Source organism: Chaetodon trifascialis, chromosome 2, assembly GCF_039877785.1.
Source record: "Chaetodon trifascialis isolate fChaTrf1 chromosome 2, fChaTrf1.hap1, whole genome shotgun sequence".
NCBI classification, from domain to species: Eukaryota; Metazoa; Chordata; class Actinopteri; order Chaetodontiformes; family Chaetodontidae; genus Chaetodon; species Chaetodon trifascialis.
Window position 1 is genome coordinate 19397334 of NC_092057.1, and position 27042 is coordinate 19424375.

The window sequence follows — 27042 nt, forward strand, 5'->3', positions numbered from 1 at the left end:
AGCTCCGTTGGTTGCGTGTAGCGTGATGACGTTTCTGGTACCGAGAGAATGGCGGAGAGTGAGACGTCTAACGTTTTCCCCAGCTCGACAGCGCCTATCAACGGGCCACAGGCAAAGCAGTGGTGGGAGAAGTACTTTGATGTTTTACTGTAGTAAAACTACCAGTATGACACTGTAAAACTCTCTGTTGCAAGTAAAACACCTGCACCTCAAATTTGTATTTTTTTTTTTTTGTAAAAAAAAAATAAAAAAAAATCAACGTTTTAAGAGGGCTTGAATGGCAAATACAAAAAAAAATCCAACATTTTTTAAATTGTGTTTGTCTTTTGACAAAACAAGTGAGAGAAGAAAAAAAACATTATTGACAATATAAGTAAGTAAAATAACAGTATGGAAAAGTCAATAATTCTGAGAGTAAATTATATAAAAAAAAGGAAATTCATGGCATAAAAGTCAGCTGGTTTGAAAGCATTAAACCCATTTTGCGAACAGGAAGGGGGAAACAGCTGACTGTGTGTATAAAAATGTACCTTTCTCAATGTAATTTCAGGTATTCAGGCACTTATCTTTTGATTTTGTGTATATGTAAATTAGTAATCGCAGGAATCAATTGTGTCTTAATTTTATTAAAATTGTGAAGAGTTTTTTTTTTAGTTTTACAGAAGTACAAACATACAGCTAAAATGAAACAGTGTTTGACAAAGGTAAACCTCATTTTGTAAAATGTGCAAACTGAGTTAAACATATAGCATTAAGTACAAAATAACTAAATATGATATATAAAATTTAGTCCTTCGTTTTAATAAATACAATATTCGGTTCCAGTGTATTTATAATGGATAACAAAGAATTCTTCTGTGTGGTGTCATTGTGTCAGTGACACTAAATTCAAGAGACACTGCTTCTCCATGGTGTCATATTGTAATCACAGACACTGACGTCTGTCCAAAGTGTTAGAGTTGATCATTTGTCAGTGGTGGCGAGCAGTCCTGACAGGAAAACAGAGAGTTTGTGTCCACTTTCCACTGACAACTTCAGGCACATCTTGTGGAAGTAAGGCTTTCAGTCTGTTATGTCACAAAAAGATACTTATTGCATCCTGGACTGTTCACTTCCCCCTTCTCAAGTTGGCTTCATCTACAGTATATCAAAGAGTGACAGAGTTAGTATTCACGTGTTATCTGATGAACACAGGAAGCTGTATCAGGTGTAATGACTGTATCTTACTGGCATAGTCCTCTGGGGTCATGGGCTGAGAGATGACTTTTCTGAAGGCCTCCAGCCACTCTGTCTGCTCCTGCTCCTGCTCACACATAAACACAAACTGCCTGCCGGGGGTCTGCAGCATGATGCCACAGTGCCAGCGGCCTCCCCTCGAGCACCGGCCGCTGCTCTCTGAAACGGAGTAGCCATGACTCTCTGTGCCGATGAAGACGGCGCCCAGCTCTGTTGCGTCCTAACAGTGATAAAGCACAGAGATATGCTTAAAGAGAGCACGACTGTCATCATTTTTCTTATCAAATAAAAAAGATATTTATTTCTTTCCCACAGTCTTTTTTCACACACACACTGTAGACATTCTGGGGTTATCTGTTAATTACCAGTGGAGTTTTAAAATACAGGAGCTTTCTTTTCGTGGAGCACAGTGTGAACCACCTCTTCTTGAACGGCTCCCGTTGCTGAAAACACACACAGAAAGGGACACAGAGGCCGAGCAAGAAAGAAAGAGAAAACAATGGATGAAATTTATTTGTCAGGAGTGACGAAAGTAAATAAATCTTGTTGATTTTTTAAAATAAATTCAGAAAGCTGACAAACCGTCGGGCCAGTTTTCTCCATGTAGCCCTCCTTCAGGCAACATGTCGTTATCTGAGGTATTAACTGAGCAAAGACAGGCAGGTAGCACTGGTAACTGAAAAAAATCTGCAGTATAACTCGTAAACTTGAATCTATCGAAGGCATGTTTTAAAAGTGTGTCTCACATCGTTATCTCGAAGAGTGGGATGTTTCTTCTGGAGGTATGCCAAGCGCGTTGCCCTGATGGCATTGAACAAGGAAACGATGACCTGCGAGACATCAGACACAGGAGAGCACATCAGGAGTACATCCATGCAAGTACACTTTCTGTTTCACACATGTTAGGAAAGCCCCTGAACCCTGAGCAGGAATTCAAGCTTGCTGAGCTTGGATCACATTGCATTTCTCAGATCTAACCACAACTGTGAGATTCAAAGGTAAGCCACTCTATACACGCACTGATTTGGTTTTGTTTCCTGCATTTGCCGAGTCAAGACATTTCTCTGTTAAATGTGCACATCGAATAACACGAGAGTGCTGGAGCTCACCTGTCCATTCTCGTGATAAACAAACAGATTCCTCATGCGTTCATCGTGCAGGTAAGAGATCTGCAGACCGTGAGCGTGACTGATCTTCTCTGGCTGGAAAACTGCATTCAGATCCTTCATGGAGATGACGGCTTTGGGAACCTTGGTCTTGGTCGGTTTTAATGAGACGATTGAGGATGGATTTCGGAAACAAAACGCTGTGGTGTAAATGATGACGATATGGCAAAAGAACAACTCACATCCTCTTTGATGAAGTATCTGAGGGTGAAGTCCTTCCGGGACAGCAGGAAGATCCTCTTTAGAAACTGCTTGTTGTCTTTGCCCTTCTTCCATAGCGTTGACTCAAACAGGTCTGGGTTAGATACATCAAAGAAATACAAGAGATGAGAAGCACCTAAACTGCAACTTGTGCAAAGGAATGAATGCAGAATTGTGAAAATTCGTGTTAGTACAATCTTAGGATAATTACCGGCACTGTAAGCTTGCTGGAAGCAGTTTTCTCCTGTGAATTCTCTTCTTTCATACTTTGCACGGATCCACTGATCCTTAAGAACACTAACAGTGAAGCAAAACGCTCATTACATTCCCTTCAGGATGAAACACAAGGATTTAAATAAATACCAGCTACTGAGAAGGTGTGGGCTCATCACTGTGGCAGAGGCTCCACCATTGTGCCCAACTCTCAGTGTTTGTTCCCCTTTCTGCACCTCTCCACTGCCATTCACAATGACAGCCTGCTTTGTTGAATCTTCACTGCACTTCCACTGCGCTAATGAGGCTGATGTGCTGACGGTCACTCACATGCAGTCATTTTCCTGCGGCCGGTAGAAGAAGGCAGGCACACACTTCTCATAAATGGCTTTGGCTGCAGAATTTCCCCTCTCCTGCATGAACTGGAACCACAGGGTGCACAGTTTAAAACGTTATGACAATATTCATTTCGTATTTGTAGATAACTCTAACCTTGTCGAGCAGGACTACTCAATTTGCAATCCACGACAGAGCCAATAAGATTCTAAACAAAACCGTCCATTGATAAAGGAATGCAAACGTTAAATCTATACCTCTACTAGTGAGTCTTCCCAGCGATCCAGACGTATGGATTTCACTTTGCTGACGGCAGGCAAATTACGATGCATCCCTGAGCAGGTCAGGCACACAAAGACACCAAGAGTGTAGGAGGCCCAGTCAGGCTCTGTGAGCCCAAAACACATCACAGTGTTGACAATGTGAGAGGGAAGTAAAAGCAGGACAAACTCCAGTCACGTGAGCAGCGAGTGCAGACATCAGTTAAGTGAGTGTGACATCATCGGTTTCTTTTGTTGGTGAATGTGCATTAAAAGAAAAAACAGTGGGCAAATTGAACAGTGAATGCTACTTATTTCATTTCTTGTTCGTCTTTCGCTCTCACGCTCACAAACACTAACCTGTCAGTGATGGCGACAGACCGTTATAGGAGGAACAGTGAGGTCATAGCATAAAATATACAGCAGTCAACACTTCCCTTTATTTAACTTTACCATGAAACGTGGCAATAAAATATCACTTTAAAGCCAGTTCTGCTAACAAGCAACATCATGTGCCCGTTGGTGCGGGTTGTTGTTTCCATTTTTGAAACTTTGATGAAGAAAACAAGTTCATTGGCACAGAAATCAGGTAGAATGACTGTTGACAAGACACGTATTGATGGGAATCAGTTCAATGACAGCATTATCATATCAATATGAACATCTTGTGCTTATGAATCTTCGTCAGGGTACTCACCAGGAGCTCCACAGTCAGCACACAAGCTGTTACCCGGCTGTCGCACCAAATCAAACAGGATTTTGTTATTTCTTTCCAGACTGGCCATAGGTGATGATTGTTTGCTCCTGTCAGACTGACCGTTGAGTCCCAGCAAAAGAGCTTCTAGGTAGTGACTCCATATTGACTCTGCACAGCGAATGGTACAGAGCTCTGTAGCAGGTGAAAAACATAATTCCCTCTCACTGACCAGTGGCCCAGCATTTCCTCTTACCAGCACAGCATCATGAAGTTTATTGTTCTGCACACAAACGCAGAGGTCCAGAAATAACAGAAAGGAAGTGAAACAGACGTCACCGCACAACAGGGTGATTGACTTACAGTGTCAGGCTGATAGACTCGCATGTAGCTCATGGAAAACTGTAAGTGTGGACGAGGTGTTACACTGGAAAGATCTGAAAAAAAATATTTGTTCATTTATACATGCAGTAACTTTATTAAAGGAGGCTTTGTTGATGGATAAGATGTCAACGCTCCTGTCTTGGAACCTGTAGCAATGTTCTAGCTCATTGTGTAAAAACCTAATTTTGAGATGTTTTAAAGGCTCTACCTTTTTTTTCATTTATTTATTTACCTTTATTACCAAAATAATTACTACAATATTTGCCATTTTTAGTTGTTCATGGGTTTTCTGATTCCCAGTAGAGCTCCATTCAACTTCAACAAATATTCAACAAAATTCAGACCAGATGACGACGTGTGTGTGTGTGTGTGTGTGTGTGTGTGTGTGTGTGTGTGTGTGTGTGTGTGTGTGTGTGTGTGTGTGTGAATTCAGTCTAACTGCTAAAATCTGCACTAGGTTAGTTATGAAATGTGACAATGTATTGACCTGTTTGTTTTACTTCAGGTTTTGTCTCTTAACTTCCTGTTGCAATTGCCTGCTACAGTGAGTGAAGAGTGGTGGCGCTCACCTGCTCACACGCCCTGATACATTTTTCTTAAAGGTGTGAAGTCACACCCACTTTTTTGTGGTGGTCACTGGACCTGCCACGACCACTCCCACCTCTTAAGTCACATTTAAAATACGGTCTTCTGCTCAAAGTTACCTACAGCGTTAACTATCTTAACTATTTCAAGTTCAAGTTCTTTATTGTCATGTGTACATCAGTTACAGTGAAGCATCCATTGGCGATAAAATTCTTAATTCTCAGGCTCCGTTCAACAATGCTCAAACAATATGAAAAGAAAATCAGGCACCTAAAGTATTCAAAGTACTTACTGTGCAGCAGAATGGCGCCTCCCAGTGTTGCATTACAGTGTAACCTGCGTTTTCACATTTTAGCTGGTGAAGGTGAAGAAGTGCGAACTGTTATACAGTATGTGGTTGTGTATTTCATATCGAACCATCACACTGGCATACAGTAGATGGCGGCATACATCTTTAACCTCGGACTCAACGAAGAACAAGAAGAAGAAGCAGCAGCAGCACGCACGCACGCGCCAACACACACCGGAACCAATCGAGGCGGTGTTTTGGTGCCACGCCGACCCGTACAAAAGCGTCGGACAACAACCAAAGGACGACGTTGTTAAACTTGGACGATGTTGTAGCTCAAACTCATCTCTCGTCCATTTTAATTAACGACGATGTGGTTCGCCAGGCGACTCCTCTCGTCGGTCGCGCGGAGAAGTAGGTTCTTGATTTGTCTTGCACTCGCTGTTTGCCGAAAGCTGAATTGGCACACCAGCGATGTTAAGCTAGTTCACATTAACTCACGCGAAGGCTCTGCACACACGCGACAGGTTTCATTCCATCTTAACACGCGCGCCCTCCTGTATTTCCTCTGCAGGTCAGTATGGAGGACAGTCTGGCTTGTTCCGGCGCCCTCAGCACTGCGCTCTACCCGAGCTGGAGCCGCGGTACCTCCAGTGCACATGCTGCTGGCGGAGCCGGGTTCCCGTGGCGGGCTTCGAGACCCTGGAAGCCACACTCTCCTCCACCTCAGCGCCCTGCAAAGAGGACAGTAGGTCGCTGGACGCCTGCTACACTCCTGAGCAGCGAGACGCCATCCTCCAGCTGCTCAACAACGCCTCACTGTCAGAGCTGGCCGGCGTCAAACTCCTGAGAGGCCGCAAGTCGCTGAACATTGTGGAGTATAGGACTAAAAACGGACCCTTTCACACTCTGGAGAGTGTGGTGAACGTGCCGCGGCTCAAGCACAAAAGTGCTGTCACGGTCTTCAACTCCATCCTCAACCCGGTGAAGAAGAAGAAAGCCAAGATCCAGCTGGCCAAGTTCATCAGGCCAGAGGTTGACAGGTCCTGGTTGGAGGTGGGCTTCTCATTCCAGTGTGTTTATTGGTCAGAACAACCACGTGTTCACGCACCTGCCCACGTCTTTATTTCAGAGAAACATTTAGTCCTCAGTGTGGGTTCAGTTGCAAATATGCTGGAAATGGTCAAATGTATTGAGAAAGCATGGTACTGTTGTTACTCACTATGAGCACCTTTCAAAGGTTTTGTATTTGTTTCCTCAGGATGCCAGTTCCATTGTGTCTCTAGTATGTGGGACTAATAAAATAGCCTGGACTCATGTGGACCGTGGGATGACAGTACTGGACTGGCAAGAGCTGGAATGTCCCAATTTCTTGAAGGGGACATACATGGCTTCTGCTTACTTGAATGATGTGAGTATGAGCATCAGAGTCCATCTTATTATTGAAATGTTACACAGTGATGAGTCAAATGATGGGGAGGAAGTATTCGCCATGGTCGTTGTGTTTTAACTTGTCATTTGTGCAGAATCTAAAACCATGAACAATCTGTCTTTTTCCCTTTTCTGCTGTCAGGTCTCCACAGTCGTTGAACTCCTCCCATCAGCTGATTTCTACATAATCGAGAAATCCTCCATCTCAGTCCAGAATACAGCTCTGGTGCCCATCATGGTCCACATGAGGACTGTGGAGGCCATGCTGTTCGCTCTGCTTGAGCCAAGAAACTCACCACCTGAGTCCAATATTCCTCCCAGGTGGGAAAAAGGGGAATCGACTGTACAAACACACAACATTCATTTTGAAGAGAGCTTGTTTTTCAGTCGGTGAAGTAACTTCCCTCCTTCATCTCTTCCTTCCTTTGCAGGGTTTTGAACATGATGCGCACTGCTGTGGGACGTCACTTTGGACTCATGGTGGGCGAGTCGCGGACCAGCGGGGCGCAGACGGTCCAACAGCTGATGACCGAGTCGGTGACGCAGAAGCTTCCCAGGATAAACTTCCCCCCGGAGCTGCTGGTGAAGTACAGGAATTCTTTCCAAATGGGCAGCAGACGAGGAGGCGAGGAACTGTGTGACGCGCTGCTTCAGGCTGTCACTTTTTACGAGCTGCTCAGTGAATCTTCCAGTTAGCCATCGCGTGGGCTGACGTCACGCCCCAGACATGCACTACTCTCATTCAAACAATTCAATAAGCCTTTATTCGTCCCGCGAGGGGAAATTCCAGCAAGCATCCTGAGTGGCATTCTGAGCCACTTTGGACTTACCACACATTTACCCCTTCAATAGATTTGGTGGTGGCTGATGGTAAATTTAATGTATTTTTTTTTCCTGTCTGCTCTTTAAAAAACTATTGTTTTTCTGGGATGCTGAGTGTGAGGGTTGCTGTGGTGTTTGATTTGGACTCCTGCATAAAGTAACAGCTGTCTGGGGATTTTCACTCCAGTTCAGTTGGGTTACTGAAACAGTTTTATATGGTTATGAATTAATTCATGAATGAAAAGCACCGCACCGATCCCACATCCTCTGAAAACAATCAACGTCATTTACTACAATATCGTTTATTTACTTTTCATGGTTGTATGTACATATAAATAAAAACTGATTTCTCATCTCAGCTGCATTATATTCTCACAACAGCATTTAGATGGAGGCACGGTACAATACATACTGACTGCAGTCAGGTGAGGTGAGGTAGTGAGGATGTGAGGTCTCTTTCCAGACTTTTCTTTATGAGAAATCTTCCGTCAGGAGCTGAAGAGCTGACTTTGAGAGGCCCAGCTGTATGCTCCTGAGGTGCTTCACACACCTGACGTGGGGGATAAATCATTAGAATTTTTCCCGCAAATATACGATTATTTTGTTGCACAAAATCACATTAAACAGACTGAGGTTTAATACAGCCACCACTGTCACCCTGACCGCCCTGATGTGATGGAGTTACCTTATTAAAAACGATGCTGCGACTCTAAATGACTATTTGAACTGACCGCCTGAAGTGAGCATGAACGTCTCACCTGGCTGGCTCCTCCTTGTGTCGCTGCTCTCTCTTAAAGCGACAGATGTGGCGGAGGAACGGCATGTAGTCGACAGCGACAGCTCGTCTGTTCCCCAGCAGGCTGACGGATGTACTGCCGAGCACCGTCCTGCTCAGCTCGTACCTCCTTTTGGACACACTGGTGGAGACAGACATTTTTGTATCCTGCTTTACAGTTTACAAAGTAAGCTGTTCTGGTTTTTGAAAAGGAATGAACGGATGGAAAATACTTGACCATATATTTTATTAAAACATGGCATCCAAATGCTTCATCTCTGTGGAACTATTTAGCAGTAAATGTGGTTTTAAAAGTATAACTTGTTTTAAATGGATACACTTAAAATAAATGTAGTGTTATAAAGAAAAAAAAAAAATCTGACATCCAAAAGACCAAATGAAGCTTATGACTGGACATCTGAAAGGTAACTGAGCACTTATCGTATCAGTTGTTTCACAGACTGAAATGCCAGACAGTAAACAATGTGAACCAATGTTCAGAAGCTGACATGGAGAACACTCACCTTGGTGCACACAGAGACTGAAAACTAAAGCTGAGGCTCTGTCTTCTGGAGGAGGCAGGTGACGTCAGTCCCACTTCCTGTCCCGCTTCAGTCCACGCCTCAGACACTCGCCACAGGCACCTGTGACACCCCAAGCCCTCAACAGCAGCCTGAATATCCAGCAGACTCTCCTGGCTCCAACGCCTGCCCTCCTCCTCACTCATCTCATCCAACATGCCATCCTTTACCTCAGCTCCCGTCCAGACAAACGCATCAGGCCTGCATGAGCCTGAAACGAGCGGCGCCGCAGCCGGCATCGTGGCATCAAGGTATGACATGAGGTCAAAGAAGTCGGTCAAGGCATCCAAGCAGTTTGTTGCCACTTTGGCTGCGTTTTGTTCGGTCTTGTATCTCCAACTAGGAGCTCTTGAATCAGCCCTGTTTAAGGATAATGATGTTCTTTGGGGAGTTTGTGTCAGGCTGGAAGATGACGTGGTGATATGTTTCCTTCTGCTCAGCCTGGAGATATTCCTGACAGATTTTCTGTCGGCGACTGACGCCTTTGGACTGACATTTCCATCCAGATCAGCGGGCGCCAGCTCACTGTGCAGCCCAGAACGAGGCCCCTTGTCCGGGCAGTGGACTGACATTCCCCCGGTCCAGATGGGTAGAAAGAGCTCCAGGTTGGAGTACAGAAGAGGCACACCTCCTCTCCAGCTCTCAGCCAGGAGCGTCAGGAGCTTGATCATGTCTATTTCAGACCAGACCTGACACTGAAGAATGGAAGCAAGAAAATATTCACAGATGAAGTTCATGTTTCTTTGGAAAAAAACTCTTGGAGTTCATATATCAATACTTGCCTTTAGAAGGGTTAGCAGTTGGTTTTGGGTGACCGGGTGGAGACCCAGCATGCTCGCAGTGCAGCCGGAGTCACAGTCAGGACGCTGGCCGTCTACATTGTCCCCTCTTTGAGTAACACTCGAGTCTAGTTAAGAACAACAGAGACAATTCCTGCAAATCTGTTCCGGTGCTGATCAGAAACCTTCTGTAAAGGGTTTGACTGTGACTCATTCGGGGTTTTGAAAGTTTTGATGGCTGAGTGCCAATTTACGCATTTTGATATAGTAGCCAAGTAGCGCATTAAATGTCGACTACTGAACGTGAAAGTGCTGAAATGGACTGCGGGTGATTAAAATGTGATGCGTGCACATTTGCGTGCTGTGCAAAATGTTTCTGAGGGCAGACCCTGGCCCACAGGCCGCACTCTGAGGGCCCCTGATTTAAAGCACTTACCCTGTTTACCACTAGGCCCCTTAGACAAGCCTCCACTCTGAGATGCCCGTCCTCCACCACTGCGCACCCAGAGCTGCAGCTGCAGCAGGCAGTGTCTGACGTCACCTCTGGACAGTCTGAGGAGGCTGCTAACGTCGTCCAACTCCAGCCGCACGTTCTCAGCCAAAGCCACCAGCTGCAGGTAGCTGCACACGTTCACCTTGGAACAGACGGAGGAGGTTTATGACAGACGGGGTCATCCATGCTTACAGTTGCTCTAATGATTCTGCATGTGTGGGGAGCCTAAATAGCACACTGAGCAGCCAGCAGAGGCTTATTCTTAATCACAAACAGACAAGGAAAATGCGAGCAGCTTCAGGAAACATGCACACGCTTCACACTGACGCTGAACGAAGGGGATGAGATAAAAACGCACCGCTGACGGGGTTTTGAAAATTATTTCCTCCAAGCTGCGGTTGAATCTCTCTCTGAATGAGGGATCTGAGGAAGACATTTAATTTGCATCAGGGCTTGTCCTGAAATCTATTCTATGCAAAATTACAGCGTGTGTTTACCATTGGTGGTCAGAACGATGGGCCTTTTAGTGGTTGTCATGAAAGCCTTGATGGCAGCGAGGAAACCAACATCATCATCAAATATGACATCAACCTGCGGGAGCAGAGCGGACCAGGCTGGGGTTATGTTCGGTCTCATATCCATTAAATTACATGTCTCACAGCGTGGGGACACCAAATGGTTTACCTCTTCAAACAGAATGAGTGATGTGGCTGTCTTTTTGTTCTGCGGCTCTGATTTATCACAGCCTGGTGATGGGCTGCACGATGTCTTGCTGTCTGGTTTTGCGGATGGCAACAGGCCACCGGAGTGTAAGTGATCCGCTTTGGCCTTCATCTTAAAGTAGTTGGCCAAAGTGACGCTGGCTGGATTAGCTTTTCCTTTGCGACGGGAGCAGCCAAAGTTCTGTGCTGCTCTCATTTTCGAGGTGGACGTGACGTTTTTCAGCGGCACTGTTTTTCCTGTTGAAGAAAAGAATGCAAAAGCCTCGATGACTGCCTGCAGACACACATTTAAACACTACAGAAACCTGACAGCGTAAAGTTTGTTTTAGTTTTTTTTCCCCAAAACATCTTTGTTGCAAGTGAATAACAGAGTCTTTATATTGACGACCTACCAGGTAAAGTCTCAGGTTTAGTAGCAGAGCTGTAGTTGTTGAAATATGTTGGTTTCAGAGGGTCCTTCCCTGACATCTCCACTAGGTGGGACTGGGTAGCCTCCTTCAGCTGGGAGAGAACATGGTGGCCACTGCGCTGTGAGGAGCAGTTCACCTCAAACACCTTTGATTGAAAAGGAAAAGAACAGTTTAAAGGATAACTCTGCCCTAAAGCAGTCTGGAACCTGGTGAAACTCACCATAAAATCAGCCAAGAAATCCACTTTGACAATCAATTTCAAATGTGCCCGTTTGACTCGCTTTCATTTACAATTGGTGATTTTTGGACTGTCAAATGGCTACGTTCTTCTCCGAGGCCAAAAATCACATAAAAGTGTCAGGAAACATCATTTTAATGAGCGGTGGAAGAACAGAACATTTGAGCACAAATGGAAATGGATTTCTGGTGTGAGTGAATAGTGAGATTTTTCAGCCTCAGATTCAAAGATTTTGGTCCAGTTTGATTCCGACCTTGAAGCCCAGCTCCTGAGAGCAGGCGTACACCGAGGCGGTCTTGCCCACCCCTGGAGGTCCTGTAATCAGCATGGTGTTACACAGCGGCTCCCCCCCGTCGTCCTCTGGCCCAGCCTCGCCCTGGAAGTCTCCACAGTCCCATGAGCCTGCACAGGAGGACAGTCGTTACTTTTCCCACCCAAAAACCCCCACGTGGGAAATTCTGTAAAATCCTGAGTTGCTCAAATAAAACTGATGAGGAGAGCCGAAAATAACCAGACAAAAGGACAAACGATTGGTCACGGCTCATTAGAAACCACATTAAATATTTGACTGTGAGCTGAGACACTGGAGCAAAAGTGAAGTGTGTCAAATGCTAGTTCACACTGCACCGCTGCCGCTGTCTTCTCGCTTCCTTTCCTCCATTTTTCTCCTCTCGTCACAGTCTGCTCTTCGTTTCCACTTCTTCAGCCAACTGAATTCCAGAGAAAAAACAAAAAAAAGGTTTCGCTCACACTGATTTTAAGTTCAATATATCATTTATATTTTACAAAGCGTCCTAACTGCTCTGGAGTCAGGGTTGTATAAAACTCACCTCTGCAGTTTATTTACAGAGCCACAGTTACCCATGACTTCACTTGAATGCTGAGGACTGTATTTGTCTGTCCAGAGAACGTCTTCAAACCTTGAATCTAGTCGCAGGAAAGGGGGAAAGTTAATTTCCTGCAGTTTAAAAGGCATAAAACACATCCTGTATGTATCAGTGCATGATAAGTTTACCTCCTAGGAGAATACCTGAGGTTTCCACGGACTGGCTGTGAGACAGTGTGTGATCAGTCACTCCAGAGTCCAGCTCACAGCTGCTCACTGGGCCTGCTGGGTTCCCACTTTGCTGCCTCAGTCTGTGAGTGCGACTCAGCTTGTTGCCTCCGGGCTGCTTCCCGGCTGCCAGGACAGCACTTTCCTGGACGCCCTGAACTGACATGTGACAGTGGCCCATAGCATTAGCACCGTCTGTGATGACACTCGACCTCAGACGTTTGGGCACCCTGTCAGAGCCTTCATTTACCCGTTTCCTCTTCTCGTTTAAGTGGTTCTGTAGATTCAGGGAGTTTTCTGCTTTGGAAAGGAGAGAGAGGCATAACTAGACATGGCAGCACACGTTCAGTGGATGGCTAAATACATTTAGAGTGTATGAATGAGTTCAAGTCTCCCTCCAGTGAAAAACGTGCTTTCTTTCTCGTTCCTACAGCTGAATGTTTGAGCTTCACCGTGTACTGATGTATGTTTGACACGAGAGGGCTGATTTCACATTCATTGCTAATTCATCTGGTTTTAAGAGGGAGGCCTACGAGCAGGATTTGTAACGTCACAAATAATTTGGAAGTCAATCCTGGTCCAATATTCAGCTTACACATGTGTGATGTGGACACTTGAAGCTTGCACATTCACTGAGAGAGGAGACATCTTGTGTGAATAAAGAAACGTTTGCATATTCTGCAATCTTCATGTCCATGTCTGGACTGATGCACATTCAGGATAACAACAGACTGTTGCTTAATCTCACCTGTAGATCCAAGATCCTGCAGACTCGTTTTCCTCTGCAAAATGCTGAACACTGCTCGGACCGGAAACTCAGGGTTAGATGTCTGGATTTCCTGCAGACAGCTGTGCAGAGCTGAGGGTGACAGCTGTCCTCTGCACCTCTGTGTCGGATGAGAGACTGATGCTGTCCGCCGCTGACTCTTCGTATGCTGCACATCCTCGCTGTGAGCAGGGACCAATGCTGTCTGCAGCTTCACATCACTGCTCCGTTTACTCTTGCTGTGCTGCGCTGTACGCAAGAAAATTGGAGCAATTTTAATGTCTTTTATCCGCTCCTGAAGTGGTTTGTCTTCTCTGGCGGAGATGGCTGCCGCAGGAACAGCAGTTGTCACCGAGGCTGAATCTGTGTGTTCACTGGAGCAGCTCCACCCTGATAACTCCGCGGAGGCTCTCGGCCTGTCTTTGCTTGAGAACGAAGCATCTTCGCTTTTTTTAGTCCGTTTGAGTTTGTTTCGCATCGTTAAGGACTTCAAATTTGACGACTTTCCGGTAGCATTTTGACTTTGGCGCTTGGCTGTCACGCATGATGCGGCAGTAACGTCACTTTGTGCGACGGCAAATTTAAGCAAAAGTATCAAAGTTCTTTGACGCCCACCATGTCGGCTAACTGCGCATTTTAGCCAGTGAATTTAACAAAAGCACAAAAAGGCAAACAATAGATATAAACAAACCAAACCTGTGAACGCACTGAAGGTTGGTTATACGTCGAAAACGTGAGCGATGACGTTTAAAACGAGCGCGAGAAGGTTTAGCGTAATCAAAGATCGTGTGTTGACAGACAGGTCACGCGGAGGCTCTCGTACAGTGCAGCACGTGAAACGAACTGATTCTGATATGGCGGAATTTTAAGTTAAAGCGACACATCACAGCAGCTTCATAGTCGTTTTTAAGTGCTGATGCCATGAATTAACTTTAAAAGTCACGGCGGACATATTTTGTCCTCGACAGCCATAAATCCAACTCTCAGCTTTTTTTTGTCACACGAGAATAAAGTGCAGAGTGGCACCTCCGCTGTTGTCACCTGCTATGCATCTTACTAGATCTTGTGTTTTTGTAGTTTTGGCGACCTAACCGGAGCAGAATAAAACATGATGCGGTGTTTAAAGTGTATTATATTTAGAGCTTATGGGAGTAACTCGACTTTAAGTGGCTGCATAAGAGAAATGTGGGGTTTTTGAAAGCGCCATGGTAGAATATGAGGACGAGTTGACGCGCTGCAAACGGGAGATGGACCATGAGCAGAAGGTGTTGGACAGGGACATGAAGGACATGTCTCACAGTGGAGGACTGATGTTATGTTGTTAGGATTAGCTCGGGATGGGATGCCTCTGCAGCAGTACGTGGACGATTAATAGTTATGAGAGTTTTTAAATTTTAGAGAAAACTCCAAAATGGTGCCAATGAAGAACAAAGCTTCCTATTACCGATGCAGAAGGACTCAGGTCTCGTGCTTAGGTAAAAATCCAAAGAAGTCATGCATTTAAATTTTTATAATGAATTTTTAAAATCAAAATATACTGAAAGTACGAAAATTAAAAATACTCATGATGCGGAAGGGCCTGTGTCAGAATAATGTATATTATATTGGTGAATTATAATTATTCGTGCATTAATGTGTCCATCATGATTAAGGTGGTTTAACTGCTTCATATAGTTTGTCTGCTTAACAGCTTGTTAAATTCTTCTCGGGGATCAATCAGTTTTCTCTTAATCTGTAATATTATGTCATCATTTATTTGTTGATTATATTTTGTATTAAATTCTCTAAATCTGTAAAGTAACTAAAGTAGTGAGTATTATGTTTTGAATATAATGTAAATAGCTTCTAGAGTTTTTATTTTGTATCTTTTTATTGTCTATTTTTTTCCACTTGTTCTTTTTGCAGCCTCCTTTTTATTCTTGCTGTTGGGACAAGTGAATTTATCCAGTGTGGGATTAATAAAGGCTTATTTTATCTTATTTTAGTTGCTTTCCACCATTGCTTCCTATCAGCCTATCAAGGGCCAAATTGTCAGTGAAGACATGGAAAGCAAACAAGCACAACGTACCAAAGAGCTTTGGACAGAATTATACCAACTCTCAACTGTCTCGGCACCAGGAGGAAGACAGAGGGAGACAGACGGTTTCATGTTTCTACAGGTGTGATGTGAACTTACACGAGTCTGAGGGAGAAAAGATTTTCTGACGCTTTCAGGCAAAGGGCGACTCTCAGATTATTAACCAGAAATAAACAGAGAAAGACTCCAAAAGGCAGAAGACAAGAGTCCTCCCTGCAGAAGGAAGGCACATTAGAGACTTCTTTCTGAAGACACTCGATGTGTCTGGGAAATCTGCAAAGTCTGCAGTGAATACCAAGAGACAAAGAGGATTAAACCAAAACTGTTATTATGAAATTGTGAGCCAAAGTTAAACATCAAACTTGAAAAGGAGCACTTGATGAAATAGCCTCAAGGCTGCTCGCTTGCTTGATTAAACGAGGACAGTCTGCTGCGGTCAAAAGCTCGAGAACAAGCCAGCCATGAAGACCTGCAGCTGATCTAGAGGAAACAGCTTTGAGACTGCAGAACATTTCATTCTACATGTGAAATGTCCCTTTTTGTTGTCGCACAGTTTGTTGAACCACTAAATCATAACACGTGTGAATAAAGTCAAATGTATTTTATTTCTTTAAATATAAAAATCCCCTTAGCCAGAGTATACAGTTCACAACAGGGTGTTTTGACAATGGCGAATATGTCGGCCTTTTCCCAGATGAGTACAGAAACCCTCCATGACGGCTGGAGGGAGAAAAATAAAACTGTTGAATTTGGTTGTCCGTAAGGGAAGACTGATGAAATAATGAGTCGCGATTATCACCAATTTGTGTGCGCACTACAAAACACGATTACTGCTGCTTTTTTCAAAAACCTCTCATGGAGCGTAAAACAAAAGAAGAGACACTTAAAAAAAAGAAAAGAAAGAAAAGAACTAAAGAGTCTGATGAAAATATTCCCCTTTGGCATAAACTGCACCTAACGAGACAGACAACTGACTGGGACCTGAAAACCAACCATCCAATAAACAGCATATTGCTTAGAGAGAGAGACTGCAATCTGTTAATTATTGGATTGAGAACGGGGCACAGCGACACATTTGATGTGGTTACATGCACACACACTTCTGTCAGTGAGCTCCTGATACTCCCACCCGTGTTTAAAAGTCGACATGTTCACCCTCAAAATGAAAAGAAAACACAGGTGCCACCATCGACTGAGAACTGCTGACTTTCACGCCTCGAATGCTCTGCACTCTGCACAGGTACATGAGGTGATGTGCTGCTGGTTGTTTCAGTAAATCTTAGGAAAAAGAAAATGTACAGAAATGTTTGAGATCCCTGACTTCCCTTGAGCTATTATCAATGCAGGCCAAAAGGCTTCGGGGTGATGAAATGGGTGTTCTGAATGTATTCTCTCGTCCAGGATCCGAGGCTTTACAGTATAACACTATTGTCATGGCAGCCTACCAGTAAAACCCACTATCCACTGTGGGGTCCTAACACAAGCTTTACAGCTTTATATACTCTAGACACTGATGCCATGTGTAGTTTTTACTGTAATGTTCTCTCGACTGTATGAGCTTTCAAATTAAAAGTCATTCACAGCAGTGAAATCAAACTCACTAAAGGTTCTCCACTGATGAGAGTGGAAGAGCTGCTCTTAACATTTGGCGCAGCACAAATTAAAAAAAACAAACAAAAAAAAAGACAATTTCAACGCAAGCTTTCTAAATACAAACACCAAGTGCTAAAATAAATCGGCTAAAAGGATAAGTTGTCAACAAGGTTATTGTGTATGTGTACAAATAATCAAGAGTGACAATGTTAGCAGTTCAGTTTGAACTGTAGTCTTGATACGGTCGTCCAGAACGAGGACGTACGGTACCAAAGACAGTCGTGCCACATCAGAAGACTCTGTTCACTCTCACCCCCCCCCAAGGCCGATACTTCATTGGCACCTACAAAACGCTTATCGAGTAGGTTCAACGTGCATCATCCAGTCCTCAAATTCCTGGTTTGTGTAGGTGTGGGTGATTCGCTTTTATATTGTTCATATTTGGTTCAACTCTCAAGTTCCAAAAACTTGTTTACCTTGTATACTGTTTGCTTCAGGTCAGATCCTCCGGCGACCGGTCCTCCCACCTATCTAAGCACCAAAGGGTTGGTAAAGTTCATTGGAAAAAAGAAATCAAAAACAAAACAAATAAACCCCCACGACAATCATTGTTCCATCCGCCCTACATCAGTCCGTTAGTGCGCTTTTTGTCCTCTTGCCCTGTTTGCCTCCAGTGGAGGAGACGGCGTTGCCGTTGCAGGCTCCTGCTGATATCAGAGTCTGGTCCTGCGGCTCCTCCTCGGCATCCGGCAGCTCCTCTTGGATCTGTCGCAGACGGGCCATGGCACGGTCAATGGTGGCCGTGCTCACAAGGTTGAAGTCGTGCATGCTGACTAGATGCAGGAGGAAGTTGCGGCAGAGGTTGCGGCGGATGATGTGAGCGCCGCGGTTCTCAGCGAAAAGCATGATGGCCTGATTCATCTGGTTGTCCGCTATGAATCTGCAGGGAAAACAGAGACGGGAAGAGTTCAGTTTCGAGTGTTTCTATATGATGGGACAACAGCAGCCGTGACAAAATGAAACTATGTAGATACTCTTTGCACAAACACTATACTGCTTAAATATCAGCCTCAGGAGTGCTGAAGATGGAGACATGTCCAGCAGTGTGACAGTGAACGCACCCATGCTTCATGACGTGCAGGTTCCACAGCTTCATCACTTCCTTCTCTCCTTCATTGACATCTGTGAACTCGTCCAATTGCTGCAAGTGAAACCAAACATTTCCAAGTTATGATTCAGTTAGAATGATGCTGTGAGAGCACATCCCATAAAACACCACAACACTAAAAGAGGGGCAGATTCTTTTAGTGGATTTATGAAAATACATAAAACAAACCACTGCCCCGAACACTATAAAGTATGTCCTACTCCAATACTTGAGCTGAACTTGTGGTGGTGATCAGTCCATTACAGACACTTTTTGTTGGCCCTGGTCGTGGACTGAACAGAGGTTCACTGCAGGAAGTGATGCTGGCAGGTTCAGGAAATCAATGCTGAAGTGCTAAAAATATGAGAACAAGCTGAAGAAGTGTTTGCAACAGTTCTTCTTTTGAGCACCTTCAAGTTATTTATGGGGAGCATGGCTGACCTGAATGCTGTGACTCTGTTGCCATGGTAATCCAGCACCAAAATCAGTCCTCCAAAGCTTCACTTTTATGAATCTTTTCATCTTAAGACCTCACAAACGGTCTGACTGTGCTGGTTTACTGGCCTCAGTCGAGGTTCCTACAAATTCTTCCTTTGACTGATTTCATTTCTTGCTTCTTCCATTAGTGAAACGAATGCAATCAGTGACAATAACCAGCTACACAAGAAGCTGAGAAGTGAGCTTTCCACTCATACTTGGGGATGCCTCGATGGACTCGCTGATACTGAGTGCTTCTGAGAGTACTTCTGTATTTCACACAGCTCACTTAAATGTAACCTGTCACACAGTCGGTGGATTTCAGTACCCAGCAGTGAAGATAATGTGAAGCCGAAGGCCGAAATGTCCTGCAGCAGGCTGCTGATGTGCTTTTTCACAAAGTCGTGCAGCTTTGGTCAAACAGCGTCTGTGATGTGGTGACAGCTGGGAGTCTCATACTGAGATGACGACAAACTCCTGTTATTTATCGTAACTGCCAACGGCCAGTCATGAAGAGCAATGCACTGGGTGAGAGCTCTGCTCCTTTTAACCGCCCGCTGGTCGTCTCTGGATGTCGCCTCTCGCTTCTCCAGCGTTTGAAGGAGCTTCTTTTCAGCCCAGCTCTTGACTGTTTAGCAGAGCAAAGTTTGCAGTTCGCTCTACTTTTGTCACCATCGCTTATCCTACAATATCTCCAAACTGCTGACATTGCTCCTCCTCCTCCTCCTTAACGCCACGTTGCCCTAAACTGGTAATGAGTGCTGCTGTACTGGAGTAGTTTTACGATTACAATGATGAGTACATGAGCACAGTACTGGAGCAGATACTGGTATCGGTGCATCCCTGCTCACAGTCAAACTCATTTATGCATCTCTGCAAAGCGTTACAATGTAAGCTGAAGTGTACATTGTGTTATGAGGTTCACTGCATTATTGATTTATAGAAACTGCCCAGATGGCTTTCTGCATGTTGACAGGATGTAAAGTAGAAGACTCTAATTCAGTTTTTCTTTTTCCTCCTTGTACAGCCCCACAAAAGGAACAGCTGTCGACACAGTAAAACAAGTGTAAAAACCCAGTGAAGATGTTTGCTTTAGCAGGTGGGAATAACTTCCTCTGTAGCAATTCTCTGGACATTTAAGGGTGTCTCCGCAAGTCCAGTGACGGCAGACACAAAGGACACAATGAGTAATGGCTTCTCACCGTGGCAGTCTTCTCTCGGAGCCACTCTGGATCTCTCTCGTCCTCACTGTCCAAATCCATTTCCTGGGGCCGCAGGGGCATGCAGCTGTCACTGTGGAAGTAGAGGCGGTTGTGTCCGCTGACGTAGGTCCTCTGCTGTTCCAACTCTCCGTCCTCAGTCTCCAGGAACTCGGACAGACTCGGTTTGGTCCTCTTGGGCCTAGTGGAGTGAGGGGGAGAGAAAACAGATCCCACATGGACCTCATGTACGCTGGAAATTCAAAGTGTCCTATTTTCACTTGTTAGACATCACTGACAGGCCATTTTACTCAATACCATTTTACTTGAAGTTATCAGAACTTCGTATCTTGAATTTTCATGATTTTATTTCTCTCTTCCGTCTGAGAAACCTGCCAACTGAAAAGAGCTGATCTATTTAAGGTCTCACTCAGTGCCTCAAACTGTACTTAATCAGTTGTAACTCAACTCATTGCTCATGAACAACTCATTAAAGTTAATTCTGACTGAAAGGCCAATTAAAGTGGTCATTTAAAATGAATTAATCACATTGTCCGACAAGCGTCGACTTTGAGTGTGACCACACTTTTGAACAGAGGTCGCAAGTTCACCTGCAAACCAGTATGTGAGTTACAGCGGTCCTCTTGACTGGGCCATTGCGGCTGAAAGCAAAGCCGGGCTGGCTGTGGATGTCCTGAGGGTTTCCAACGTATGAGCCGTCATAGCACTCATTGATGGACACATCTATCCTTGCTCCTTTGGGGTGAGGCTGCAAATAAGAAGAAAAAACAATTAGGGAAAACGTCTGTGTTTGTTACTAACGCCAGGACAGTCGGGAGTGTCGCCGCATTTTTCTGCAAGTGGTTCTCAGCAAAAATTCTGTGATAATACTGCACACAGGAGAAGGTGGGTGGCGTGTGCCGGGTGTTGTTGAGTGAGATATGGCTTTACATGCACACTACCACTGCAGAGCACTGGTTATTTTACATTTGTAGACTGTTCCTTACCACATAGTTGAAGATGAAGCGGGAATGGGAAAGTTTGAGGTGCTTGAGCAGGCTGTAGAGTTTGCTGCAGTTCAGGGTACACCAGGGACAGTGAAGGTCATCTCTTGCCTCCGTCTGCTGCCGTGTGTTATTGTTGTACAAGAACTAAACAAGGACAGATGACGTTAACTCCAAGGTAAAGCAGAGAAGGCCAAGCTACTGCAGACATACAAAGATTATTCGAAAAGTACTGCACAACATCACAGTTAATGTCTCATTTTGGTAAACAAAACCTGAGGACCGAGTGCTCAGCAGGCTCACAACAGTTCATAGTTTAAGTTATGCTTAAGGTCCCAAAATGTGACAGTGATTACAAACATTTTTAAAAATAACAGACCATAAAGACATTTTGCTTTTCAGCCACTTCAAAGATTCTTGTAAATCAGTGCCAGAGGCCCACTTGGATATTCTCATTGTAGTGTGGCGTACCTGATAAAATATACGTAGCTTCTGCCGCGGCTCACACGGGACCTGTTCTTTCCTCGTCTGAATGTCTGTGCTGACTGACTCTTTCACTGCTGACAGATGGAGAGGTTATTTCTTGGAGAATCACCAAATCGTAAAATCTGACTTGATACATTCAACATGAATTTGATCAAACGTACACATTGCACTGTTTTCCCAGAACATTAAGTTCTGAAACAACAGCACACGTATGACTGTCGCTGAAGCCCCTTTCAGACAAGGAATATGCAACACCGCTGGCTGCAACTCGCTGTTCAACGGCTCCCTGGCATTCAAACATGGGTCTCTGTTATGGAGATGCTCCATTAGAAAGTTCTGTGTATAACATGGCAAATACAGCAGTAATGTTTGTGCAATATGTGGCATTTGGTACACAAGAGAGGGACAAAGAGCTCCCATCCTTCCTACTACAACAGCTGGAATGTAATAAGAGGGAAGAAGAGTGTTTACAGGTCTCTCGTGGGTTGCATCAGCGGTGGATTTTCAAATCTTATTTTGCAGCTGAACGACTGTCTCTCTGTGGCTTAATTAATAACCATCATGCATCATGAGTGCGGCTGAGGAAGGCTCGACCCCCGCTTGGCTAAGCCTTGCCAAGACACCCTAATACATTCCTTCATTTATTAGATATATAAATTCCGCTGCCACGCTGACACAGCCTGAAAGGAGTTAAAAATGATGAGATGTAGGGTAATGACTCATGTAGTTCCCATTTGCACATATTCAGTATGCGTTCATTGCGCTGAATATTCATACACACGTACTTCATGGCTTCTGGAGAAACCTCACCGGGGCCTTTTTCACAGAGTGACATGTTACGTTGCCAGTACATTCATGGACTGAAGTGCATGTCTGAAAGGGACTCAGCAGCTCTGACTCACAAAGTGCTTTTTGCCAAATTCAGCTACAAATAGACCATCCTACACAAACACCACAGTGGGTGAAGAATCCAAAACCATGACCTATACAGCTTTGATCAGAGAATCTGGCACCAAATAAATGACCATTTCTTTGTTTGGTGTCCTTCATGAATACTTTTACGGTACTTTAAAAACACAGGAGGTGGAAACGTAAACTGAAATCCTTCATCTGTGGATGGTTCGTAATGTAACACAGGATTAACGCAATTCAAGAATATTGTTAGAAATTCAACACATCACAGCACATTTCTAAATCAGCATCATCCTTAAACAAAGTTTAAACTACCCTGTGGTGGTTTTGTACATACTCATGAGGGCAGCTCGGTGGTTGCTGGTTCTAGTCTCCATGGGGCCGGAGCTGTCAGAGTTTCTGGTAGCTAGCGGTTTGGCCACAGGGGCGGTGGACTTTCCGCTAGCATCACCTGTCCAACGCAGCATGAACTGCAATGTGGGTCCCTGAGAAAACGTCTCAAAAGGTGGCAGTCTCTGTGGGACAGTCACAGAGCAGCAGTCAGCGATGTGAGGAGGGTGAGGGTTACACACACTCCATGCCGCCCCAAACACACATGAACTCCCCTACCTTCCCATCGAGGATTGTTTCCCACGTAGCTCGTTTCTTGCTGACAGGGCTGTCCTCCATCCCTTGCATTGATACTTCGTACTCCCCGTCCAGCAGCTGCAATCTCCTGCAGAGAACAAATGGAGAGCCGTGATTTTTTTGCAGAGGAGGTGATTGTGTAACTCGAACAATAAAATCTTACCTATTCTTATCAAAGACAGTCATCTGTGCAACGTAGGTCTCTGTGGCCTCTCCATCCTCTCTGTGGGATGAACTTCTCTTCTTTCTACTGGGCGTATCTGTTACATCTTTGCACAGAAAACAAAAATAGACGGATGAGTTTCATATCCAAGCAGCGACCATTTCAGTTACGTCCAACATTAGCTTTTAGATGATGTGCCCAGAAAAAGGCTGGCTCCATGTAAACAGCAGATTGCTGTGGTCCAAGTCTGATCTGTCATCGTCTCTCTATTGTGATCTCTGAACAAAATGTACCGTTAAATCATTCATCCTCACACAAACTGCACTTGGGCAAAAACAGCACACAAAGGGCTTAGATGCGGATTCCCTACCGATGTTCTCGTTGGCCTCTCCGTTGACCAGACCGTTAGCATCCCTCCTCCCTGTGCGTGACACCCTGAACAGGAGCGAATAGGACTTGACCATGTGGCTGTTGCTGGGCTCAAACTCGTTGCTGGAGACCAGTAAGGAAGGGTAGGAGCCAGGCTTGGTTTGGTTACTGTCGGGATTCAAAGGCACCTGCTTTTTACCTGTAGGCACTTGCTTAATCGGGCAGCTGACATCCTGGAAGGAGAACGAGCAAACTTAAATTAACAAATACAATTATGAGTGAGTGACTGCAGGTGGAAAAAGCTTTTACTGAAGTGAGAGACTGACTCAGTAATGTTTCACTTACCTTGCGTTTTTTATGGCAGACTTTGACAAGTAGCACCTCTAAGGACACAGAATTTTGTTCATTTTCTGAATTCTGAGATGGCTTTTCTGTGTGACAACAAAAAGAGTGAAGTGTTAATCCTTCCGTCCGTTTTCTGATACGCAACCAAACCTTCAAATGAAGCAGACGTGATTATCATTCGTAGCAGTTATGTAAGGCTTTCTACTGGTACACAAAACATCTTCCACGTGTGCTCCTTCTGTCACTGGTATCAGTGTGTGTGAAACTGCTTCCTTCAAGCAATGACATGGCAACACAGCACTTCCAATGAGTGCGTACATGCGCACTCGTATCCTGGTTTTGATCTTAGTTGAGATATGAGGTTTACATGGAACACAAGACATCTGGTCATTCATATCGCTTAATTTTAACAGCATTCTGGTTTCTGATAGGCTATGAAGTTGTTCTGTCTTGACTCCTCAGCGTTGCTGCCATGATGCTCTGTACCGGTCCAGGATAAAATGTTCACATGTTTCTATTGGAGAACTACAGGATACTACCGTGTGCTTCATTGCTCTCAATGACAAGCGCTTATAGTTGGAATGTCCCTCAAAGTTATTGAGAAAAACAAAGTTTACTCTGAGTCTCCCTTTAAACAAACACATCAAACACAAGAACTTGGTAAAGTGTAAAATCTGCTTACCATCCTTATGGAAGAACCCAGTGAAGGTTAACTGTAGATGTGAAGACAAACTAAAGAAGCAACAGAAAAATGCACATGTGAAACTGAGTTAACATGAATGGTCAGAAATGGTGTCAGTATGGTTACTCTGGTATTTTAGTGGCTGAAACCTGTCGAGCACGACAGGGGTGCAGCCTCCGTGGCACAGCTGTTACCTTGGAGAATCCTGCTCTCCCTTCATCTTCTCCACTGTCTGCAACATATCATCCACTTTGAATGCTTTCCTGGGAGGAAAGATTCAAAGTCACACTTGTTAAAAATGAATTCATTAAACACTGTGACAGAACACGAATGAGATTATAAGCATATCAGTTATGAATCATCTGTAAAACCCTGTTGTTGCACCTTCGTGTGTATCAGAATGAATGCTGTCCACACATCACAACTGGAAAGACATCAGATTTCATACCTTCTGGCATTTGATCGACCATTTCTGTGAGACATGAAGGTGAGCGTCCTGTGCAAAAATATGGGCTAAAAAAAAAAAAGGAAAAAAAGGGGAAATAAGAATGAGTCATTCATTTTCAGTGGGCGGGCTAATCAAAGTGACTCAAAGTAAAGATAGTTATAGTCATTCACTTACTGCAATCAAGTTCCTTGTGCGGAGAAATCTGTATATCTGAGTTGGTTCTGGAAACAGGAACAAGCCTTATTGTGATGTTTTATTTGGACACCGTCACACAGCCCTATCACTGCATTTACTCAATCACTTTGTCAAGTTCAACCAGGAACCCACTAAAATCTGAAATATCTTGAATTTAGCAGCTGCTTTCTGGGACAGGCCCCTCCATCAGTCTGCTGACATTCAACACCAGCATCTGAGAGATTAATCCATTTTACTGCCAACATATGGCAAAAGACGGGGTGTTAACAGGTGGTGGCTGGTTAGACCAACCAGCCCACAACTAAATTGAACAAATAACAATGCTTTTTTTTAAAATTCCAGTCTAATAAATGCTACATATGTACATTTCCCATAAGATGCGTTCAGTTACAACAAACAAAATCTGGACCCCCTTTAGAGTGGCACTTTGACTAGAGAGGCCTGACATCCAAAACCAAATACTGACAACAAAATAAGTGACAGCAAAGTTGAGCGGGTTACTAAGTGCTTACTGAGAGAAAGGAAAAGTTCTTATCACGATACAAAGACGGACAAGCCGCATTACAAAGTGACGAGCGGTGAAATCTCACTTTCAAAGGCCTGTAGGAACAGCTCATGGTCGGCCTGAATCTGCTCCATCTTCGGCTTCTTCACGGAGTTCATCATCGCTGATGAGGCGGGGTACACGGCGCCGTTAGCTTTGCAACTCGCCCCACTCATAATATGACCTGAGTTCTGCGAGTGATGTTAATACAGACATTACTACAGAAGAAATGGTGGCAACACAGCATGTTAGCTTAGCCAGCAGGCAAACACTTGCGTTAACAGTCGGGCTAGCTAGCTCAGCTAAAAGCACAATGCTAACATGTTGGTTAGCTTGGTATTTCAGCATAGTATTCATTCGTTTATTCAGATTACCATTAACGAAAGCCCTAAAATCGACATGCGGTAGATACAGGGCATATATAGAGGCTACCCACCCTGGCCGATGGCATTAATTTGTTAGCCTCGCTGCCTCCAGCACAAGCCTGGCAGACTCAACAGCAGAAACCCATGAAGATGAAGAGGAGGCGACGAGACGCTGGCTAGTTAGCTAGCAGTGCTAGCATGGTCCACTAGAAAACAAGCCTCCGCGCGCCTGAGGTCCCCCCGCATTCAGCTGTCACAAATGTCGTTTGATATCCGAAAGGGTTGGAGTATTTTGGGCGAAATTATTGATTATCTATCTGTAATTTATTGTCGGTGTGGTTTCCTTCAATTTGTACTGAACAACAGAGTATTAGTCAGTTGTCAGCCAATGGGAGACGGGCTAAGAGAATGCAGCGCTGTGATTGGCCGCTAACCTCCGGAGATGACATACAACCCGCTCTCGCTTTCTGCGATTTTGCGGGAAATCGAGTTTATCAGAGTCTACATCAGGACGACGCTGCAGATGAAAATCTCCTGTTCATATGAGACTTAACTTATTCCAGCACAGCTCACAATGCATGCCATGAATACATCTGTTTGACGCTGTTAAATTAAATTATTTCACGGAAAAAACAACGACAACATGGAACTATGATCTGAAAAACAAAACAAAAAAACAATACAATTCAGTCAGGAGCTGAAAATGATTATTTTTATAATAACTAATTGCTAGGGTATCGAAGGGATTATTATCTATTAAATTACTGTCTTTACATGCTTCAAGTGCACGTGATTTAATTATGTATAAGGCTATTATGAATACAAACATATAAATAAACCAAACTACAATTTTCTGAGAAAAAGATGTCCACGGGTTATTCAAACCTATTTCTGCAGCGTTTAAGGAATCAATCAACTTTCGATTCAAACAAGGCAAATAATGTAAACTGTCCACTTTTCATGATACAGGAGTG

The 27042-nt window shown here is 44.3% G+C and overlaps 4 protein-coding genes across 7 annotated transcripts; 1 reads left to right on the forward strand and 3 right to left on the reverse strand.

The window, feature by feature from the left end:
- Positions 1-612: 612 nt before the first annotated feature.
- LOC139344789 (arf-GAP with dual PH domain-containing protein 2-like) lies at positions 613-4380 on the reverse strand. Its single transcript, XM_070983174.1, has 11 exons — positions 4110-4380; positions 3410-3540; positions 3147-3238; positions 2815-2900; positions 2585-2697; positions 2346-2492; positions 1983-2066; positions 1819-1881; positions 1602-1679; positions 1228-1456; positions 613-1137 (listed from the first exon to the last, which is right to left on the reverse strand). Exons 1-11 carry the CDS (start codon positions 4195-4197, stop codon positions 1109-1111), a joined length of 1140 nt encoding a protein of 379 aa, XP_070839275.1. The 5' UTR covers positions 4198-4380; the 3' UTR covers positions 613-1108.
- A 1215-nt stretch (positions 4381-5595) lies between these two features.
- Positions 5596-7974, forward strand: tefm (transcription elongation factor, mitochondrial). The gene is made up of 5 exons (XM_070971748.1): positions 5596-5778; positions 5939-6420; positions 6626-6775; positions 6938-7116; positions 7227-7974. The coding sequence occupies exons 1-5, from the start codon at positions 5736-5738 to the stop codon at positions 7489-7491; spliced, it is 1119 nt and encodes a 372-aa protein (XP_070827849.1). The 5' UTR covers positions 5596-5735; the 3' UTR covers positions 7492-7974.
- On the reverse strand, positions 7908-14174 carry atad5b (ATPase family AAA domain containing 5b). Of its 2 annotated transcripts, none has more exons than XM_070971694.1 (14): positions 13418-14174; positions 12646-12966; positions 12446-12542; positions 12243-12325; positions 11869-12017; positions 11360-11522; positions 10930-11204; positions 10743-10836; positions 10604-10668; positions 10189-10387; positions 9756-9880; positions 8917-9668; positions 8376-8534; positions 7908-8167 (listed from the first exon to the last, which is right to left on the reverse strand). In XM_070971694.1, the coding sequence occupies exons 1-14, from the start codon at positions 13911-13913 to the stop codon at positions 8089-8091; spliced, it is 3057 nt and encodes a 1018-aa protein (XP_070827795.1). In that variant the 5' UTR covers positions 13914-14174; the 3' UTR covers positions 7908-8088. The 2 variants fall into 2 exon arrangements, with proteins under 2 accessions (XP_070827795.1, XP_070827787.1); XM_070971686.1 differs by having other exon boundaries at positions 8035-8167; positions 12631-12966; positions 13418-14010.
- Positions 14175-16099: 1925 nt separating this feature from the next.
- suz12b (SUZ12 polycomb repressive complex 2 subunit b) lies at positions 16100-26448 on the reverse strand. Of its 3 annotated transcripts, none has more exons than XM_070971708.1 (17): positions 26140-26448; positions 25750-25894; positions 25139-25185; positions 24965-25029; positions 24711-24779; positions 24517-24566; positions 23835-23920; positions 23491-23722; positions 23121-23226; positions 22940-23045; positions 22668-22845; positions 21404-21492; positions 20936-21079; positions 20540-20697; positions 19932-20130; positions 18227-18306; positions 16100-18045 (listed from the first exon to the last, which is right to left on the reverse strand). In XM_070971708.1, exons 1-17 carry the CDS (start codon positions 26152-26154, stop codon positions 17733-17735), a joined length of 2082 nt encoding a protein of 693 aa, XP_070827809.1. In that variant the 5' UTR covers positions 26155-26448; the 3' UTR covers positions 16100-17732. The 3 variants fall into 3 exon arrangements, with proteins under 3 accessions (XP_070827809.1, XP_070827816.1, XP_070827824.1); XM_070971715.1 differs by having other exon boundaries at positions 21404-21489; positions 26140-26440; XM_070971723.1 differs by having other exon boundaries at positions 25750-25827; positions 26140-26271.
- Positions 26449-27042: the final 594 nt, after the last annotated feature.

Coding starts and splice junctions, on each gene's coding strand:
- atad5b (XM_070971686.1), bottom strand. CDS start 13,913: ATGCGAAACAAACTCAAACGGACTAAAAAAAGCGAAGATGCTTCGTTC. Junction 12,967..13,417: donor GCAGGATCTTGGATCTACAG/GTGAGATTAAGC, acceptor TTTCCAAAGCAG/AAAACTCCCTGAATCTACAG. Junction 10,669..10,742: donor CATCGTTCTGACCACCAATG/GTAAACACACGC, acceptor TGTCTTCCTCAG/ATCCCTCATTCAGAGAGAGA.
- suz12b (XM_070971708.1), bottom strand. Junction 20,131..20,539: donor ACTCACATACTGGTTTGCAG/GTGAACTTGCGA, acceptor TCACTCCACTAG/GCCCAAGAGGACCAAACCGA. Junction 18,046..18,226: donor CTGCACGTCATGAAGCATGG/GTGCGTTCACTG, acceptor TTTTCCCTGCAG/ATTCATAGCGGACAACCAGA.
- tefm (XM_070971748.1), top strand. CDS start 5,736: ATGTGGTTCGCCAGGCGACTCCTCTCGTCGGTCGCGCGGAGAA. Junction 6,421..6,625: donor TTGACAGGTCCTGGTTGGAG/GTGGGCTTCTCA, acceptor TTGTTTCCTCAG/GATGCCAGTTCCATTGTGTC. Junction 7,117..7,226: donor GAGTCCAATATTCCTCCCAG/GTGGGAAAAAGG, acceptor CTTCCTTTGCAG/GGTTTTGAACATGATGCGCA.
- LOC139344789 (XM_070983174.1), bottom strand. CDS start 4,197: ATGGCCAGTCTGGAAAGAAATAACAAAATCCTGTTTGATTTGGTGCGA. Junction 3,239..3,409: donor GGGAAGACTCACTAGTAGAG/GTATAGATTTAA, acceptor CTGTGGTTCCAG/TTCATGCAGGAGAGGGGAAA. Junction 1,457..1,601: donor TGTATTTTAAAACTCCACTG/GTAATTAACAGA, acceptor TATCACTGTTAG/GACGCAACAGAGCTGGGCGC.